At 42.0% G+C, this 20,203-nt stretch overlaps 1 protein-coding gene across 2 annotated transcripts; it reads left to right on the forward strand.

Moving 5' to 3' along the window:
* Window positions 1-952: 952 nt before the first annotated feature.
* On the forward strand, window positions 953-19,945 carry LOC310959960 (caspase recruitment domain-containing protein 10). 2 transcript variants are annotated; one of them, XM_083931521.1, is made up of 24 exons: window positions 953-1,075; window positions 6,020-6,262; window positions 7,339-7,476; window positions 8,299-8,485; window positions 9,059-9,197; window positions 11,078-11,293; window positions 11,465-11,584; window positions 12,205-12,330; window positions 12,452-12,631; window positions 12,728-12,832; window positions 13,719-13,755; window positions 13,868-13,905; window positions 14,005-14,093; window positions 14,204-14,250; window positions 14,499-14,619; window positions 15,851-16,028; window positions 16,268-16,391; window positions 17,417-17,657; window positions 17,801-17,867; window positions 17,977-18,079; window positions 18,347-18,505; window positions 18,647-18,759; window positions 18,976-19,091; window positions 19,303-19,945. In XM_083931521.1, exons 1-24 carry the CDS (start codon window positions 1,069-1,071, stop codon window positions 19,508-19,510), a joined length of 3,102 nt encoding a protein of 1,033 aa, XP_083787647.1. In that variant the 5' UTR covers window positions 953-1,068; the 3' UTR covers window positions 19,511-19,945. The 2 variants fall into 2 exon arrangements, with proteins under 2 accessions (XP_083787647.1, XP_083787648.1); XM_083931522.1 differs by lacking the exon at window positions 953-1,075 and having other exon boundaries at window positions 6,182-6,219.
* The last annotated feature ends 258 nt before the right edge of the window (window positions 19,946-20,203 follow it).

A 20,203-nucleotide genomic window follows, 5' to 3' on the forward strand; every position in this document is an offset into this window, starting at 1 on the left:
GAATCCCACTTTAAGCACACTACTTGAGTAAATGTACTGTGTCACATTCAGCTACTGCTTACCTCTAAATGTACATCATTTGAATTGTGAGTCTTTAACTTGTTGTTAAAGATGATTGTGAGTATCACCTATAATCATCACACTAATTTGTATCATTCTTATTTAGCAAGATACACTTGCCTCTACTTGTTTTAACTGTTACGTCACTTCCTGGTTTCATGTGCAAGAAAAAACACACTGACAATTATCTAGTAGGCCTGCTCTGGATCATACAATATGAGTCAGCTGTTCCACTTATTTAATCCTCCTGCCAGTGCTAGAGGCGCAAGGTAGTAGTCCACAAGTAATTAAAAGACAAAAACTGTGAGAATGAAACTGTGTCACTGGGTTTAGATCAGTCATGTTTCCCCCTGGCAGTGCCGGTGACTAACCTGCTCTCCTCCAGGGCACTAAGTCCTCACACACAAAGCTGTTTCTCCTGTGGATTTCCAAGGGGGGTACTGGTAGCTACTCTCTGCTCCTCACTGAGGTGAAACAGCTGTGACTACTGAGTGACTCACTGTGTCAATGAGTCACATTCTCTTTGACATTTCTGTGACAAGCCTTAATGGCTAAACACAATTTGAAGAAACAGTCCTGAGAACATATCGTATTTTATCACTGCTGTAATGTGCTGGCAGCTTTGAGTGGGCAATCCCTGGTTGAAAGCGCCATCTAGTGCTGAAGAACTCTATTATACAGATATGAGCCTATTTATAGGTGATGTCGAGTCTCTCCTGACCAGTCAAAGGTGTCGATAGAGGAAACGATGTGGTGATAAGTGAGACTACTTGTCGTTTCCCGTGGCTGCCCATTGGCGCGTTGCGGTTGACCGAGGGTGGAGGAGCTGCGTGCGCCAAGGTGTGCGTAAAAGGGGGACCTCCAGTCAGGTGGCGCCCACACACTCTGACCTCACTGCTCGGTTTCACTCCTGACGCGTCTCTTTGACTCGAATGGGATGCGAAGGACTTTATTCCACCGCGGTGTATTTGGTTTCTTCTTCAAAACAGGGCCAAGGAAGTTGAAGTCATGAGTGGTAAGTGACGATTTAAGAGTCCAACAGTTAGCGCGCTCTTCACTATGTTTCTATGTGTTCGTATTCGTTTGAAATGTTCATCTGGGGAATGATTGGATGACTTGTTGATCATTAAATAACTAAATCGCATCAAGGCTACACTATTATCAGTGATGAGGTCTCAGGTTTGTGTCATCAAAATGAACTAGTCTTCTCTCTTTGGAGCACAAGTATAAAACGTGCATTTTAACCCCCACATGTCATACATTCATCCATCACACTATGTACAGTGCTGTGTAGCTCGGTACTAAGCTGTGCAGCATGTATCCACTCTCTCTCTGTGTTAAGTAGGGGAGACCGGGGTTGGTTGGCACACTTTTCACTCTCTGCTGTTTTTCTCTGACATCATTGATGTTCATATATTTTAACCAGCAGCAAATTAAAGTTTGAGATCTCAGCTATAAATAAATAAATAGGTTTTATGCAAATGTTTCCTAAAATGAGGTTATTCGTGATTAAAGTCATGTTGCGCATGTGTGCCAACCAGCCCCATCATGGTGGTTTGCATGTGTTATGCACAATGTTAAAAGTGAAACTGTTAACACCAATAGAAACAACATGAACATTTAATTCAAGCAAGAACAAGAAAACATGAACATTTTATTGAATATCTGCCCATTTTCAAAACCAAACAACCTTTTTATAACATTTAATTATTTATAATTGTTTTTAATCCTTCTCTCTCAATGTTCCCAACTACATATTTAAATTAACATCATCTTTGGGCCTTATCTGCCATCACTCATCACAGACTTTCATAATCAAAATGTAGATGTTTCTATTAACTAGAAGTAACACATTTCCAATATCTCTATTTTACACGATATGATAATACGTTTAGTCCGCAGACCACTTTATTACTTTGGATAGTATAAAGCTGAAATGTTACCCTCACCAGAAAAGTTTGAACAGTGTTTTAACAAAGTAGATGAGTACAGGTCAAGACAGCAATCATTTTTACACTACATTTTTGTTTCTTTGATCTTCAAAGGACCAGAAAATAGCTGTGTGCCAAACAACTCCAGTCTCCCCTATCAGGAGTCTGTGAAAAAGTATATCATTTATGGCAACTAATGCTTCAAGTTTCCTTCTGTTGTGGTTTTTATTTTTGCATCAATTCTCAGTTGACACATTTCTCTGAACCCAAAGCTCCCAAAACACTATCATTGAAACTCAAAACTAACAGTCTAATTCCGGTCGTGTCAAATACAAAAACTGCATCTCATATTCATTAAAGTTACACACAAAACTGTTGTTGATGTTTGTAAAAGTGTGAAGAGAAGATATTATTATCTTTATCGACTGATGGATGTTAACTCTTAAAAGTCAAGTACAGTTTTAACTGGGCTGTATTGACCAGTTTCTAATGAAATATCATGGTGGATAAGTTCCAGTTTTGTGTGGGTGTTTTCTACTACTTTGAGTGTTAGGAGGAGGAGTACAGCAGTAATAACATCAGTGGACGTGTTTATGGGGAATGACGGAGATTCCAGAGGATCCAAACCTGCCTGGACCTGCATGTTAACTCAGATTGGTGATCAGCTGAACAGAGCAGCAGGCGCCTCACTGCCAGCACTGCTGAATAACGCTCAAATACTTCATGTTCATGATTCGCCTATGTTTGGTTGTTTCTTAAATTTATTCTTTAAACAGGGACAGATGTCCATCACAAGTTATCAGAGTGAAGAGTGATTTCTTTATAATAACAATAATAATAGCTTTATTTAAAGTGTAATTCTGGCGCAAAATTATCCCATGGTCTTTTTCAGCACTTACACATATCAAATAAGCCATTGAGACAGTTTTTTTCATGTATGAACTGTTAACTAAGAAATGTGGTAGAGCCGCTAACAACCGGCTAACAGTGATTAGCTCAGAACATGGTGAAGGCATTAAAACGTCTTTTTTAACCACTAATACTGCTGAAAATAACAGCAAACCTCTGCAGCAGCATGAGAAGAGTCCCTACACAGAAAACAAAGCATCAATTGTCTCCTTCCTTTTGGATGCATTTGGTAATCCACTTGAATGGACTTTACTACTTTACGGGCGGCTGTGGCTTGGTGGCAGAGTCGGTCGTCTCTCTGGTCGAGAGATTGGTGGTTCGATCCCCATCTCCCCCCGGTCCACATGTCTAAGTGTCCTTGGGCAAGACACTGAACCCTGAATTGCTCCCCGTGCTGCGCATGGGTGTGTAAATGTGGTGTGAATGGTTAGATCAGATTAGATGGTATGTAGGTGTCCACTGCCATCAGTGTGAATGTCAGTGTGAATGGGTGAATGTGACAGACACTGTGAAGCACCTTGAGTAGTCAGATGACTAGAAAGGCGCTGTCCAAGTCCATTTACTATGAGAGGAGCTGGTACAGGGGCCAGTAGGTGAGTCTTTAAAACACTCTTTTAATAAACTCTGGGTTCACTAACTATGCTGTTGCTGCTTTGTTTTATGTGTAGAGACTCTGATCATGCTGCTGCAGAGGGTTGCTGTTATTTTCAGCAGTATTAGTGGTTAAAAAAGCTGTTTTAATGCCTTCACTGTACTGCCCCGAGCAAATCAGTGTTAGCCATGTCCGGCTGTTAGCGACTCTCCTAGATATCTCTGTTAATAGTTTATACATGAAAAAAAACTGTCTTGACGGCTTATCTAATGTATGCAAGTGTCCAAAAAGATCATGGGATGATTTTGCGCCGGAATTAAACTTTAAATATCACCTTTTAAATATACTGTTATAAAGTGATTCACAAACAAGGACAAAAAAGAAAGCACGGCCAACACATAAAAAAAATCAAATAAAACAGTCTTGAGCGATGACTTAAATGAGAGCACGCAGCTTGTCACTCTCTTGAGCCTTATTCAAGGAATAGCTAACACAGCCTCATTAGAGGAGCTCAGGCTACGGGCTGGTGAGTAATGATCTAGAAGCTCAGACAGGGAGCTCGGTGCCATACCATGCAAGGCCTTAAAAGTCAAGACTGAAGTTTTAAAATCGATTCTAAAACGAAACAGCCGGCCAGTGAAGAGAAGCTTAAATAGATCATAGGATCATATGATCATGTTTTTGCGATTTGATTTAAAAGTCTTGCGGCTGCATTTAAATCCCCTGAAACCAGACAGGAAGTAATAAAAGCATGAATAACTCATAAGATCATTAAAAGTAATTGTAGAGGTATATCTCGTGCAAAACATGACAAAACTAGCCTTTTAACATGAAACTCTAGACTGAGCTTGTTATCTAAAATAACACCAAGATTCTTAATAGTATGAGGAGCTCAATTGCCAAGAAAATTTCTTTCTTACGCCAATCGGCAGCCAGAAAAGCCCAAAGTATTAAAGAATGAAGTGAAACGCAAACAGCCTTTCAGACCGCAGTGACTCACTACATTTGTAAAATCAACAGACATGAGACATGGGGCTCTGCCTGTAGAATTAATGCTGCTTTGTGGTAAAAAGCGTTCCCTGTCTTGCATCACTGATCATTTAGTTTTTTACATGATGTAAGAAGTACCTTACAGTCAGTGTGAGTCTATAAGTAGCTGGTTTTAACAAACTCCTGTAATGCAGGGTTATTCACTTTCTCTCATTGTCTGAGGATTGAAGTGAATGGGAACTGAGAAAGCTTTTGTCTGCAGGGCCCCTGGTGTGTTTTTAGGTGTGCAATATGAGTCACGCCAGTATTTTCATTCCTGCGCTCTGAGACATTGACCCACAAAGTGTCCTCCCCGCTGTAGTTTATGACCCGCGTAACAGCAGACTCTTCGCTCTGCAGGAATTAAACTGCGCCTAAAACCACTGCTGCTGTTATCTCAATTCATAGGGAGCATGAAATATAAGTTCTTGCTCATTCATGCTCACGCTTATTGGCTTTCAGTGTTCACGTTACATGAGATTATCACCATATCTGCTCTCCATAGGGTAAAGGTTGAATGTTCATCTGTCTGACTCAGGTATTGTAGGGAGTTAATCCCTCTCAACATTCCTTGGAAGATTTCCAGTAAGGAGCTCCATCACATTCCTTCACTATGGAACAGCTATTATATAGCCATTAAGTGTTGGACAAAGATGATCATCATGTACCAACTCTGAACTAAGAGGAGTATTAAAAGGCTTCACAAAGCGAACCATGTATTTCATGTCTTATCTTTGCACTGGAAAGCAGACAGGCTGTGATTGTTTAGATGCCATAGTGGCAACATGCTGTCATGACCATGACCCACTTTGATGGTTGAGAGACACAGATAAGTGTTATATAGATAAACAAATTCCAGTGGAATTCTCTGTGGGGAAAAAAGATTAGTCTAGGACTGGACATTAAATATATCTGTAAATCTGGCCCCCAGGGCTGAAGGGCGATGGTCCAAAGTAGCAAATCATTTCTGGAGTCACAGTTTAGGCCTCATTTTGTAAAATGGGAGATTTCTTTGACCTTTTTATCATAAAGCAGGTTGAGGTGCTACATAAATACTATGGGGTGCTACATAAATATTTTGAAGTTCTCAAATCCACAGAGAAACACACTCAGCCTGTATTCAGGACTTCTGTACGGTTGTGATGTCACAACTATATGTATACTATATATAGGTAGTATAAGTGTCGCTGCAGTGCTGTGACAGGCATTCCTCGGCTGTAATAACGATGTCGATGTGGAAGACCCAGAAACGCTGAATAATCAGAGCAGACTGGGCTTTTTCAGGAGGGGGTCTTAAAATTGAGCGTTTCAGACTGTATGCAGACAGTATGAGAAAAATAATAAATTTGTTTTTTTAACATTAATGTGTGTAAACATATTCTCGTAGAAAGGGTGAAGACAAGTATAAACCTGTACCTTTAAAAAAATGCATTGTCAGTGCACAATCCTTTTACAGGACTCAAATTTCCTGAAGTTGGACATTTTGGCTCTGTTGCAGGTGTCACAGTTTGGGCAGAGGAAGGAGACATAGCTCAGGAGGAGGTACGATCTTCTCCCCAGTGGTCAGAGGAGCGCTGTGAGGAGCTCTGGGATCGCGTGGAGGGGGTACGGCACAAACTCACACGCATCCTCAACCCGGCCAAACTCACCCCGTATCTACGCCAGTGCAAGGTCATCGATGAAGAGGATGAAGACGAGGTGCTCAACTCCACACAGTACCCCCTGCGAATCAGCAAGGCCGGTGAGGGGAGGGAGAAGTTGTTTTAAACAATCAATAAAAAACACGCCTCACAGAGACGAAGATACTATGAGGTGTGAGGTGAAAGGGCAGTAGTTACAGCAGCAGCAGTGACTGTGACACACAGCTCATGGAGACAATGTTTGTGCTTCTAAGAGTCATAACTCAGTCCAATCTGAATCTAATACATATAAAGTTTTAGTGTCAGTTATACTGGATGGTGTTATCTCCAAAGCCTATCACCAATAAACATCAATTACTCCACTTAGAAAACGTTTAACTTCATAACTTGACTGAATGATCATGTTTTCAGGTTTTCTACGTCATTAAATAATCCAGTGATAACGGTCTCTACACTTGGTGCATTACAATGAGGACGTACAAATATCACATTCAACAAATTACTTTCAATGGTGTCAATTTGTTAAAATGTCAACATGAAATCTATACTGCCTTTTTCGAAAATCTAACTGATGAGAGAAAGAGAGAGAGATAGAGAGAGAGAGAGGGGATTTCTCGCATTACTGATTTATTGCCATATGATCTTTACTGAGATAAGCCGAAACATATGGCTGTCTGGGAGACGAGAATATTATCTGCAATTGTAAGAGATGATTTGAAAATGAGTAGCAGTGCAGTACATGCAGAAGCTCTGAGTGACTGTGCAGCAGGTTGTCAGAGAGAAACAGATGGGTGAAGATAAATGTTGCAGTGAGAAACAGGCAGGAACTAAGGAGAGAGTAAGATTACAGAGGGGGTTAAGTAAAGGGGAGTGTAAGGCAGACAGACTGGGGAGTGAAAGAAGATAAAAGATGAAGGAGCGATGTTACAAGTAAAGACGTGGTGAAGTTGAGCACCTGGGCATCTGGTTAATATCGCTGCTGTGTTGTTGCCAGAGAGATACTAATTTTCCACTGTAGAACACTAACTACAGTGTAAATGACGCTCAGATCACAGAGGTAGCATTGTTTGGTGACTTGAGCCTGATCAGTTTAGACCAGTTTAGACTGTGCACGTGTGAAAGTGTGTAATTCCACATCTTTAGTGTTTCCGATTGTGTCAACCTTTTTGTGAAACAGGTCGTTTGCTGGACATTCTGCGTGGTCAGGGCCAGCGGGGTCTTCAAGCCTTCATGGAGTCACTGGAGTTTTACCACCCAGACCAGTACACACAGCTGACCGGAGAACAGCCCACACAGCGGTGCTCCCTCATACTGGGTAAGCAGGGATTTCTCTGTGTGCCGAGGATGGCAGTGGTGTGGACTCATTGTCTTCAGACTCAAAAAAAATATTTTTTTGTCTACGGAGTCTGGTGACTTTGAGGAGAGCATAGATCACAGCTTCAGTTCCCCCTGTGTCCATTTAAACAGGGCTGTCTGACAGCAAGGTAAAGTGGTGAACATGTTTTAAATATGGAGTACACTTAAATGGATGTGGAAGTGTCTGAAATATGTTTAGCTGCTGCCCCCATCCACAGCAGAACATTGCTTATCTTCAGTGCCTGTCTCCTCCCTGCTTTATCCACCTACTGCAGGTAACTCACGGACTATAGATAAGAACTTCATACAACCACACATCAAAATATCTACCAGCACTTAAAACGAGATTACCAACTCAGTGTTAGAGCCAGAACCTCGATGTTCAGTGTTTTCTAGTAGATAATTACTCTCTGAAGAGCTAAACACACAATTCTTTGTTCTTCTGATGCTCAGGAGTGTCTAGGGTTGAACAGTATGTTAAACAAGTAGAATATAATAAGGGCCTATGGAAATTTTGCACTAATTCTGTCTAAGACAAATATCTAAAGATGTAAAGCCAGTATGTGAATGTATCTTGGTAGATTTCAACTTCTGCAGCACCTCATCTTTCACAAAGTATACACAAAGTTTCAGTGTACCCAGTGTGACAAATGCCACTCGCCCCTTAGGAGTAAGACACATTTTCATACATTAAAACAAGCCTCTGTGACTATCTGCATGTGCATTTACCCTCTCCAGTAGCCCCCATGAACTATAACCGTCACCCGTCTTTACTCCCCAGATGAGGAAGGTCCGGAGGGTTTGACCCAGTTTCTGCTACTGGAGGTGCGTAAATTGAGGGAGCAGCTTCGAAACAGCCGCATGTGTGAGCGACGCCTGTCTCAGCGCTGCCGCATGGCGGAGGAGGAACGCAGCCGCGCCGAACGTAAAGCTCAGGAGTTACGACAGGACAGACTCCAGCTGGAGAGGTTTGTTCTAGTTTGTTCTTTGCATTCTGCAGTTATCAGGCCGTGACAAGAAAATCTCATCCCAGATAAAGATATTCACTGGAGTGATAGAGAGTCTAAAAGAGGAGTCAGGGGAGAAGCTCTCTCTGACAGTTCATCCAAGTCATTTCTCTTGATGTTCTCAAAACACCAGTGAGAGGTCATTCCTTTTTTTAAAGTTTGAACTATAACATTTAGTTGTAAAATCTGCTCGCAGATCATGAACGTGAACTTATTAGAGTGATCAGCTGGTCTATGATTCTTTTATTCAAACTGATATTAGAGGGTTGAGGAAGGTAAAAGATACTGTTAGCAACTTTGGGCTGCTATAGAGACCAGATTTAGATTTTCTTTGGCCAAAGGTCTCCTGCAATTTAGAGACTAAGATTCCATTTGAGGTTAAATGTGCTACGTTTCCTCATGCAGCTTCAGTGACGGAATTAAAACCACAATGACTCCATGACTGAGTAACTGTAATGTGACAGAAAGCACACGGCTTACCTACGCTGCACAAGAAAGAATCAATGAGAAAAAGTAATGATTTGTGATCTCAAGGTTGCGTCAGGACTGGGAGTCGGCCAGTCGAGAGCTGGGCAAGCTGAAGGACAGGCACCTGGAGCAGGCTGTGAAGTACTCCAGGGCCCTGGAGGAACAGGGCAGGACCTCCACCCGTGAGAGAGAACTACTGAGGCAGGTGCGTTGGTTGAGAAGCAATAACAGGGCCTGCAGAGGAAGAGTCATTCCCCCATCACCCACCACATTCCTCAGATGATCCTGACCCTAAAAGCAGCTGTATACTTGCGGCAGAAATGGTGAACTTGCTAATAATAGTGATCTTCTCGATCCACAAGTCCCCTGACTTGTTTTCTGCTGTTGCTCTAAACTTTAAAGTGGAGTTTTAGGTGCTCTGTGCCAGCCAGTAATTCCAATTTAACACAAGGGTCTGTTCACCAGGAATATACTGTAGTTTGTTGCAAAACCACGTAGAGACGGAAAATGCATGTTTTGTTTGATGGCATGATAGGGCAGCAGAAAAACAGCACCTGGGGCAAGTGAAACTGCTTATGATGGCACGCAGCTGCAGGATAAGAACTTAGGTCAACAGTTGGAGATATTATCAGCCTCACTTTTATTTACTTTGTGCACTGTCACAACATGTCGACCATTCCACTGAGGTGTGTACCACTTTGTTGGAATTACCTGGAAATATCTGTGGTTATTTCTTTCCCAAATGATGGTGATGTTGATAACCACAACAGCTCTTCTGTGTGGAGTTTGCATGTTCTCCCCGTGTCTGCGTGGGGATTCTCCGGTTTTCTCCCACAGTCCAAAGACGTGCATGTGTTAGGTTCATTGATGACTCTAAATTGCCCGTAGGTGTGAATGGTTGTCTGTCTCTGTTTGTCTCTATGTGCCCTGTGATAGACTGCCGTCCTGTCCAGGGTGTACCCTGCCTCACGCCCAATGTCAGCTGGGATTGGCTCCAACCCCCCCACAAGTGGTTGAAGATGGATGGATGTGTGTAATCCTAGGGGTACTTTGGAGTACTGCAGGGGGTACATGTGAATTCTTAGGCTGCGTTGCCGGCTATTTTCATAAACTGACATTTCGCTGTCTCCATTTTGAGAAAAATTTGCGCTGACACTAACCCGTGTATATGCCGTCAAGAGCATAGCAAACCTGTAGGTGGCAGTGTATAGAGAAGCTAAAGCGCACGTTAGCCAATGATCCATGATCACCACAGCCAAATGGAAAGGAAACATAGGTCGCACCTGTGGCGCAGGTGCAGGTTCTGGAGCATACTGGGACTTCGGGGGTGAAAACTCTGTTTTTCATTGTTAACATGCAAACATGCAACCAGAGTTTTTCAAAATCTCCACTCTGGCTGGAGTTTTCAGAAAGAATCGTTTTCAGAGGCAAATTCTCTCTTTGTGTGTAAATGAAGGGCACAAACGCAGGGGAGGCTTTTAAAAAAATAAAAACGTGTATGTGTAAACGGGGCCCATAAATGTTTATTTAAAAATATAAATAGTTATACTATGATTCGTTCAATAAAATGTAAGTTTGAACAATTATTATTATTTTCAATGCAATCAATAACTGTTGAAACTGTCAATAAACGCAGGATTCTGCTTTAATGCAGTACTGTACAGAAAACACAGAGACCCTCAGTGAAGCACAAGCCCATGTTTCTCATGAGGTTGTAAGTGCAACTTATCAAAAAGATGCAGGCGAATGCAACTGCAATACAGTCCAATAAGTGTCACTGCATGATGACAAAAAATGGTCTGCCATGAATTTAGTGTGCAGCATGCCTGCTGATAAAGGAATGTAGTAGAATATTATTATTATTATTATAATAAAAAACACGGTGGTTTACCTTTTATTCACCCCCAACTCTTGGATTCCTGAACTACAAGTTTGGAAATGTTACATAATAGTTCTGCACTTACAGGCTTCAGTAAACAGCCCACTGGCCATATTTTATTTATATTTCTATGTATAATTAAAGCCTGGAGTGGAGAATAAAAAGCATCTGTTTCTTTACAGCTGCTTTGCTTGTTCCCCATCCAGGTAGAGGAGCTGAAGTCCAGGTTGACAGAGGCAGACAAACAAACAGTCGATACTCCAGGGAATACCACGCCAGCAAAAAGGAACAGTTTGCTCTCTAATGGCGTTAAGGATCCTCCACCTGCTTTGCCAGAAAAGCCACTTCACTGTACTGAAGTCAAGAAAGCTGAGAATACAGGAACCCAGATGAGGGACTCCGGTCCTGCCACTGGAGTCAGAGTATGTTTTTAAATCTACGACGTTTATCATCTCTGTCTCTTTTTTCGTCCGAATCAATCACACTGCTAATTTCCTCTCATTTTGTCCATTAAGACAGAGATTTTGTATACTTTTTTTTCTAGTGATGTCCCTGAAAATTCAGTGTTTTATGGTCTTTCTGATTTACCTCAGGCTCTGATGGATATCCTGCAGCAGGACCGCAGGGAGGCTGCAGAGCAGAGACAGGAGCTCTGCGACATCATTAGCAGACTACAGGGGGAGCTACAGAGCACTGAGGAGCACTGGGACAAGGTGAGCACTATCACAAATGATCCCGCCGCAGGCCTTTCCCGTGCACACACACACACTCTTGCAAAAAGATGACAGCTTCCGGGGTGGCCGGTGGAACAGTGGTTAGAGCGGTCGCCCCATGAGGAGAGGCTGAAGGTCCTTGAGGCAGGGGCCACAGGTTTGACTCTGACCTGGGCCCTTTACTGCATATCTCCCTCTCCCTCTCTCTCTCTCACCCCATTTCCTTTCTCTCCTCTATAATAAAGGCTTAAAAAACTGCTACAAAAAAAAGATGACAGCTTCCTATAAAGTGCAGAGATCCGAGGTTATCTTCAAACGTTGCATTGCATATTTTATTCACGCGGTGAATCTGATCAGCGGTTAACTCTTGAGCTATGGTGGCCGGGCACCAAACATTTTTGCTTTCCCCTCGTCTTTTTCTCTTTTATTCTTTCTTGTCGCATGTATGACAAGAGAAGAGAGGAAAAAGTGAATTTTTTTTTCTTCTCCTCCTCCAGAGCCGGCATAACTGTACAGGTGTTCGCCCTTGACGGTGGGCCTGCAAATGATCTTCAAGAAGCCAGTGTTTCATTTCTTCACTGCCTTTGAATAGAGTTTGTAATGATAAACTTTGTTTGTAGATGGAGTCCCAGTGCGAGCAGCTACAGCTGAAGGTGAGAACTCTCCAGCTGGACTGGGAGACTGAACAGAAGAGGAGTGTGTCCTACTTCAACCAGATCATGGAGCTGGAAAAGGAGAGAGACCAGGTCAGTATGATGCAGAGGGCATCAAGGCACAATTTACCCCATATTAGCGTCCCTTGCTAGTCTAAACGTTTTTTACACCATGCAAACTTCTTTTCCCTTTTTTTTTCCATCGTGTCACTAGGCTCTGCGTAGTCGAGACAGCCTGCAGTTGGAGTACACCGACTGTCTGCTGGATAAGAACCTTCTGCGTAAACGCATTGCAGAGTTGCAGGCCAACCTGGAGCAGCAGCAGAGGGAGCTGGAGAGAGAGAGGGAGAGGGGCCGGGAGCAAGTGGAGCAGAGCAGCCCCTGTCTGCACTGTGTGAGTGAGAACACACAAGTACAGCAGCTTAGCAGCGCAGCACTGGCTTTGCAGCCACAGAACATTTAGTATATGATATTCCCTGCATCTCCCCAGTCCCACCTGTCCCTGTGGAGTGAGGACCAGTGCTACGGCCCCTGCTGTTCCCTCGGCCTGGACCTGAGACCCCAGGCCAATAGCAACCGCCCGCTGCTACGAAAGGTCAGGCAGTGGCTACCATAACTGTTATTTTACTCACATTAACAATTACAGTAGGAGCACTCTTGCTTTATTCATGATTTTAAAGTCCCATATTAAAAAAAGTGAGAAGCCATGTTTTTTTTTTTATTATTATTAAGCAGGTGGAGGTGCTACATAAACACTGTGAAAGAATCAAAACACTCAATCCACAGAGAACACAGCCTCTATTCAGAAACTGTGTCTTTAAACGAGCCATCAGGACTTCTGTACAGTTGTGATGTCACAACTATACTATATATAGGTAGAAAGTGCTGCTACAGCACTGTTACAGTCATTCCCTAGGTGCAAAGATGATGCAGAGATGCAGAGAATGTAGATGCAGAAGACCCAGAAACGCTGACCAATCAGAGCAGACTAGGCTTTTTCAGGACGGGGGTCTTAAAGGGACAGGCGCTAAAACTGAGTGTTTCAGACACAGGCTGAATACAGGTATATTCAGACAGACAGGATGAGAAAAATAATGTGTGTTTTAATCATTAAAGCATGTAAACAGGTTCTTGTAGAAATCTATTATCCAAGTATGAACCTGAAAATGAGCATATGGGACCTTTAATGTGAATTAGTAAGAATGTGGTGCTGTTTATGTTGTGGACCTTCTTCTTTGTGTTGCCTACTGTGGCGATCATTTTCATGGGAAACAACAGTTGTGGAGACTGCAACAACATGTTTTCTCATTTTACGGTATGCAAGGAATGCCGCTTTTGCTTGACCAGGATCTTGTTATTGTTTCGAGTATGAGACATTGTTGTAGATTCTTATGCAACTTTTAGCGTGTTAGTACCTGCACATTGCCTCTCACTACAGCTTTGAAGTTATACTGTATTTACTCATGTTCTCTGTGCCACAGACGCCCTCGAGTGGCCAAGCCAACGGAAACTCAGAGGGTAAGTTGTACGCACACCTGAAAGAGTTTTGCCGAGTAGAATACTTGCACTTGAGCAGTCTATTCATTTCATATACTGTAGGAATATTTTATTCATTCAAATACATTTGCAGATTCTCGTTCCAACTCAGACGAGAATCTCCTTTCATCAGTGAGTATCACAGCTCTGCTCATTTACAAACGAAGCAATAAAGAGACAAAGAATGAAAGAGTCTGACTCAGTGTATATTACTTACCTCTCTAACCTCAGACAGAAGACAACGAAAAGGAAATTAATCGACTCTCCACATTCCCCTTTCCCCCGTGTATGAACTCTATCAACCGACGAGTCAACAAAGAGTGGGTTCATCAGCGCTGCACATTGCTGCACATATTCTCAGCCTGTTCTACTTAACTTCTTCACCCTTATTTCATTTTTTATTAACAGCCTTTTTTTCTGTTTTCATAAGGTTTGACTTGGATTCATGGGGCAGTGATGAGAACGATAACATTACAGGTATGTTTGATGATGTCACGTGTTGCATGAACAACCGTCATGGTCTTCTCAAACAGAATCAGGACCAGCCCAAGTCAGGACAATGACTTTTATTAGTCATGTAGGGGAAAAAACAACTTCTAAGAGATTTTCTGTGAGTTTCAGTCATTTTACATGAGAGTACAATATGACCAACAGGTAAGTCATTGGCTCCAGCTCTGGTTTCTCTTCTTGTGAGCCAAAGTTATGAGGCTCTCTGTTGTTTGCAGGTGAGCAGAGTGAACCTTCTCTGTGGGATTCCTGGAACTCCCTTAACTCTCATCTCTTCCCCCCTGACCTGGTCAACCTGCCTGCAGTCTCTTCACACCAGCCCAATCCTAGAGGACAAAGGTACAACCTCATGGTTTTGACGTCTGTCGATGAGAGCCACTAAAAATACTGTGAAAGCGTTGACATATGTGATGACTTTCTGCTTAATAACCAATACTTATACACCGCTAACATCTAACACTGCCATAGATAAGAATGATGATGATGCAGGTAAAGGTAGTTTTGGTCTTGGAGTATTGGTCAATGTATCTTTTTCAACTCTTACACAACTGAATGCTGTTAAAGGCATAGTTCAGATATATACCCTGTATTACCCAATTTTTAAGCTGGGTTGTAATAGGTTCTTATCTATAGTCACTGCATTACCTACCGTAGAATGCGTGCGGTCAGCCTGTCCCCAGTGTGGAGAAGTAGGGAGGAGGAGGAGGAGCTAAGATATGTACTGCTGTGAATGGGAGCAGCAGCTAAACGCATTTTAGCCAAAGGCCCACTTACAAAATCAATATCAGTTTATATTAATTAAAGTTAATATTTTAGCTCTTTGCACTTTGGCATCAGACAGCCCTTTCTAACAGGGAACTAAAGTCATTATATCTATTTTGCTCTCTTCAAAGCCACCAGACTCCATTAACAAAAACATTCATTTTACCCTGTAGAACACAGGAGTTACTGGCCTTCAGCTGCTTCAATTGGTTAGTTTGTTTGTGTTATTGTGTGACTTTAGTGACTCCTAACGAATCCTTTAAAACACCAAAATCACACAGTAACACAAACGTACTAACCGATCTTGTGGCTTTGAAGAGAGCAAAGAACAGCTTCTGTTCCCTGTCAGAAAGGGCTGTCTGAAATATTTAAAATATGTAGTACACTCAAACTGGTATAGGTTTTTTTTTAGGTGGTTAAACTATATTTAGCTCCTGTCCCCATCCACAGCAGTACATTGCTTTGCTACCTCATACAACCCCACATAGAAACATCTGAACTACCCCTTTTTAATCTTGTTTGTAGAGCCATATGCAACCAACGTATGAACATATGAACCAAATGATTTCTAGTAGATACAGTTTGGGGTCTGACGTTTTTGAAAGGGTGTAATAGTATAAGTGCAAATATTCACATTACATACAAAATGACGTGAATATACACAAAATAACTTCTTAGAGCACAGAACAAGCATAGAAATGAACCTTTTGATTATATAAAGTGAATAGACTCTTGTAGTTGCACTGTTCTTTGCCCAATGTCCATGTCACATCTTTATGTATTGCTGCCCATGCCTGTCATATCGCAGGATGCCCTCCCGCTCCCCGTCCTCGAGCCCCCCCATCTCACCAAAGCACGGGAGAGCCAGTCTAGCTGACGATATTACCATAGTCGGAGGAAACCAAACAGGCATCTTTGTCAGCCATGTGACGGCCGGGTCCACAGCTGAACTATGTGGACTGAAGGAGGGCAGTGAGCTGCTTGAGGTGTGTGTCTGTCTTCTGTTCATGTTAGTGTGTGTGTGTGTGTGTGTGTGTGTGTACATGCTTCATGAAGAGAATGTCATGTCTTTTTGCATGTTACAGTCCTGCCTGCAGATTTTGTTAGCTCCTTGATTGCAGAAAAACAAGTGTAAATGAAATTGAACATAAAGAGAAGAAATATAGATGAATATAAGAAGATCGGGCTGGATCATAACATGGAGTTTTCTCTTCCTTTTCTCCAGCTGGAGCGGGTTCTGTTCGGGGGAGGTAGTGTGCTGCTGGGCCAGTGCACTGCTGAGGTAGCCCACTTCTCTCTGCAGTGGTGGGCTGAGCCTTCAACACTCAAACACCAGAGCAACCCGGAGGGTAAGTCACTTTTCTCACGCATTAAAAGAATCAATACAAAACAGTTGGGCCCCACCAATATGGGATTTTTAATATCACATATTACTGATATGGCAACAGATGTAGTAAACTTTTGAGCTGGATTGAAAATAGACCTTTTTATTGTGCAATGATATTAGTCTGCAAAGATACTACTTTCCTAACTTTATCAAAGATGATTTAACATTAGTATATACGTATAATGTATGACATTGTCATCGAATTTCTATAAATGAACACTAAGAATAAATACAAATAATATAAACAGTTATATTAACATCATGTTCAGTATCAGTCAGTTGATGAATGTATAAAGAAAGAATACAATTTTTTATGTTCAGTTCATATATATATATATATTTTCACTCCCTCTGCTCTGGATGAGGCCTTTTCCACCTGAAACGATTGGAGATTTGTATTGTTGGTAACCTATACATAGAGGAGACTTTTGCCTCTTTCCAAAAACTCCAAGAAAGGTTTAATTTACGGAGGAATCAGTTTTTCAGATATCTTTAAATTAGGATTTATGTCAGAAGAACGGATAGGATAAAAGAGGAGTGGGAAAGAGAGTCCGGAGCCCTGATACCTCCCAATGTGTGCACTGTTGCGCTTTTTTTTCATGTCCTTTTTTGATGCAGGGCTATGCTTGTTTACTTGCTATTAATATAATATTAATTTAATATATTTTTGTCATTAAGTCTTTATTGTCAGGGATTACTTTTTCTTACCTTCTGTAAAAAACAAACCAAACATGGCTGGCGACTGTTAATTTATCTGTTAAGTGATTGGTTTCTCAATAAACGCATTTGAAACAACACTGTATATATATATTTATATATATATATATATATATATATATATATATATATCAGACAATAACATCAGCTGACCAGTATATCTGGCTCTACGAAACAGTATTACCGTATTCTTGAAACCTCTTTGTTATGTCCATTCATGTCTCAGAGAGGTGAGACTAAGCTGTCCTCTCTTTGGGTCCCTGTCCTCAGCATACTCCAAGCTGTGCTCCCAGCTCTCGTCGCCTACATTTAAGGGTGCTGACTCCTTCTACGTACGTGTCAATCTCAACATGGAGCCTCACGGTGAGCCGCCGTCTCTGTGTGCGTCCTGTGATGACATTATACATGTCACGGATACGAGATACAATGGAAAATACCATTGGCACTGTTCTTTGGTGGATCCACACACAGCCCACCCCCTGCAGTCAGGAACCATGCCCAACTACAACAGGTACGCCATTTAGACCAGGATTTGACTGCTTTATTATTTTAGACCTCATTCTAATTCTGATCATTGAGAATTTTTTTTCATTAGTATGTTGAAAGTACCGTATTTTAATCAAGAGTGTAAATGACAAATATCTTCCATGTCAGGGCACAACAGCTGTTACTTGTTATGCTACGAAAAATGGCTCTGGAGCAAAAGGACTTCAAGAGGAAGGTAAGTGTGCTTATACTGTTATGACATGAATAGCAGGCTTCAGTCACTGCGTTTAACAAAACTAATATCAAACTGCTATTAGATGTTTTTTCCTTTCCATAATTTCTAGTTCTTGAAGAAAGCATCTGGACGTGTACGTTTGGTCAAGGCAGTGGACCCCAGTTGCCGTGGGATTGGTTCGACACAGCCGGTCCTTTACACGCTCAGCAGACGTAAGATCCAGCCACAGAGTTCACAGAATACAACACCAAATCTGTGTGATAACTCGTACTTTTTTCATCTGTAAACACTTTGCATCAAGGGGGATTTTCTTGTTTTCCAACCTGTAGCCATGTATTTGTGTCTAAGTGCCTAATGGGAACAGTTTTCTGAAACTGGTCCAGTATTGAGCAAGAGTCCTGCAGCAAATACATGGGGAGAAAGGGTCCAGGTTGAAAAATCCCCTTTAATATTACCTTCATATTCGCATGACCCCTCAGGTCACGAGGAGCACTTGATCCCCTACAGTTTGGTGCAGCCGGTGCAGATTCAGACGAAGCGGCCGGTCATCTTCTCCCCCTCTCTTCTCTCCCGTGGTCTCATAGAGAGGCTGCTGCAACCAGCAGAGTCTGGTTTGGATTTCAACACCTGCCCTCCAGGTATGCACACAGCACTCACACACACACACTTATGTACACCTGATGCCCCAAACACTGATAAACTCAGTGAAGAAAAAGGTTGATGATTCTTCACACGATACACCACAGTCTCCTCTTTCCTCTGTTTCCTGTGGTTTGCAGAGCCTGTCCAGGCTTCAGAGAGACGAGACAAAAGAGTATTCCTGTTGGATCCCTGCAGTCCAGAGCAGGCTCTGGGAATACGGCTGCAGTCCATACAGGATGTCATCAGCCAGGTAATGAAAATAAACAACAAATCATCATTGTTGATATTATCTGAAGGCACAAACTTTATCAAAGTAAGAAGGGTGGGTTTTTTTGGGTGAAATCAGTAGCCAAGCGAAAATTTAACCTGTATCATCTGTTAATTTCATGGAAAGAGAAGATGTCCATGCTAATAATAAATAAATGTACATTTTCTCACATTATCCAAATCTCCCTCTCTGTCTCAGGACAAGCACTGTCTGCTGGAGCTGGGGCTGCCCAGTGTTGAGGGCTTATTGAGACAGGGGATTTACCCTATCATCATCCATATCCGCCCTAAGAGCAAAAAGCACAAGAAGCTGAGGTAAGTGTGCATTCAAGTGCTTGGCAACTATAGTAAACTCAGTGGTACAGTAAGTACACAACAGATCACAGTAGCATGATACTTCATTCAGGCTCATCCAGGTTCACTGGACATTTAACCTTACAGATATGCAAAAAGTCTTATTTTGAAAGTACCCAATGTTTTTCCCCCTCTAACTTGCTGCATATGACCCTCCAACACTTCACAACAGGAAATTCTTTCCACGGTGTGGAGAGGACAGTGTAATGGAGGAGGTGTGCCAGGCAGAGGAGCTGCAGCTGGAGACACTGCCCCTGCTGTACTACACCTTGGAGGCCAGCACCTGGAGCTGCACTGATGAGCTGCTGGCAGCCATACGCAATGCAATCCACAGCCAGCAGAGGGCAGTAGCATGGTGCGAGCTGGACAGGCTGCAGTAGACGAGAGAAACAGAAAGTGCATGTTTACAACTGTGCATGCATGCAAACAGGAATTTCAGGATTTGATAGCCAAGCTTGACTGGCTACATGGCAAAACATTTCAAAGAGATTTGACCCACACAAGGAAGGGATATGTCTTATTGTGTTTGTTTACTACACTTAAAGTTTATTACGTAACTGTACTCTAAAAATGACGCTCAAGAGATCACACAAGGTGAACTTTTTCAGTGATGTTCTGAGGGGTAGTTAAGGCTGTGAGGACACAAAAGGTGAATGGTTTGTAGTAGAAAATATAGTAGAGGGTGCAAATCTGCTGATCCACATTTTGTTTTTACAGTAAAGACATAATGATTAACATGTAAACCAGTTTTACAGATCTTAAAAGTATCAAACTGATATAAGTGGGCCATAAGCCATCTCTAAAGCACTGTGTCAGCCCTGGAGTATACACAGATTTTTGTTTGAAAGAGAAAAACGACATTTAAGTGGGTTGTGTGCAAGTGCTGCATCATACCACACTGTACAACAGAAGCTGTTCGCTGTGACATATCGTCTCCTTTTGTACTGCCAAGTTGTTTTTTTCTATTGTAACCTTTTATTTCTTTTGTAACCAGTTTCAAAATAAATGTCAACAAAGACGTGTGTGCTCAAATATACAACAGACCTGATCCAGTTGTTGAGTAAAAGAAATAC

The sequence above is a fragment of the Echiichthys vipera genome, assembly GCF_963691815.1.
Source record: "Echiichthys vipera genome assembly, chromosome: 17".
Lineage (NCBI taxonomy): Eukaryota > Metazoa > Chordata > Actinopteri > Perciformes > Trachinidae > Echiichthys > Echiichthys vipera.

Bases quoted from the DNA above. Each gene is read 5' to 3' on its own strand.
- LOC310959960 (XM_083931521.1), top strand. The intron at 11,294-11,464 runs GTATGTTTTTAA...GATTTACCTCAG, and splicing joins GTCCTGCCACTGGAGTCAGA to GCTCTGATGGATATCCTGCA. The intron at 17,868-17,976 runs GTAAGTGTGCTT...CATAATTTCTAG, and splicing joins AAAAGGACTTCAAGAGGAAG to TTCTTGAAGAAAGCATCTGG.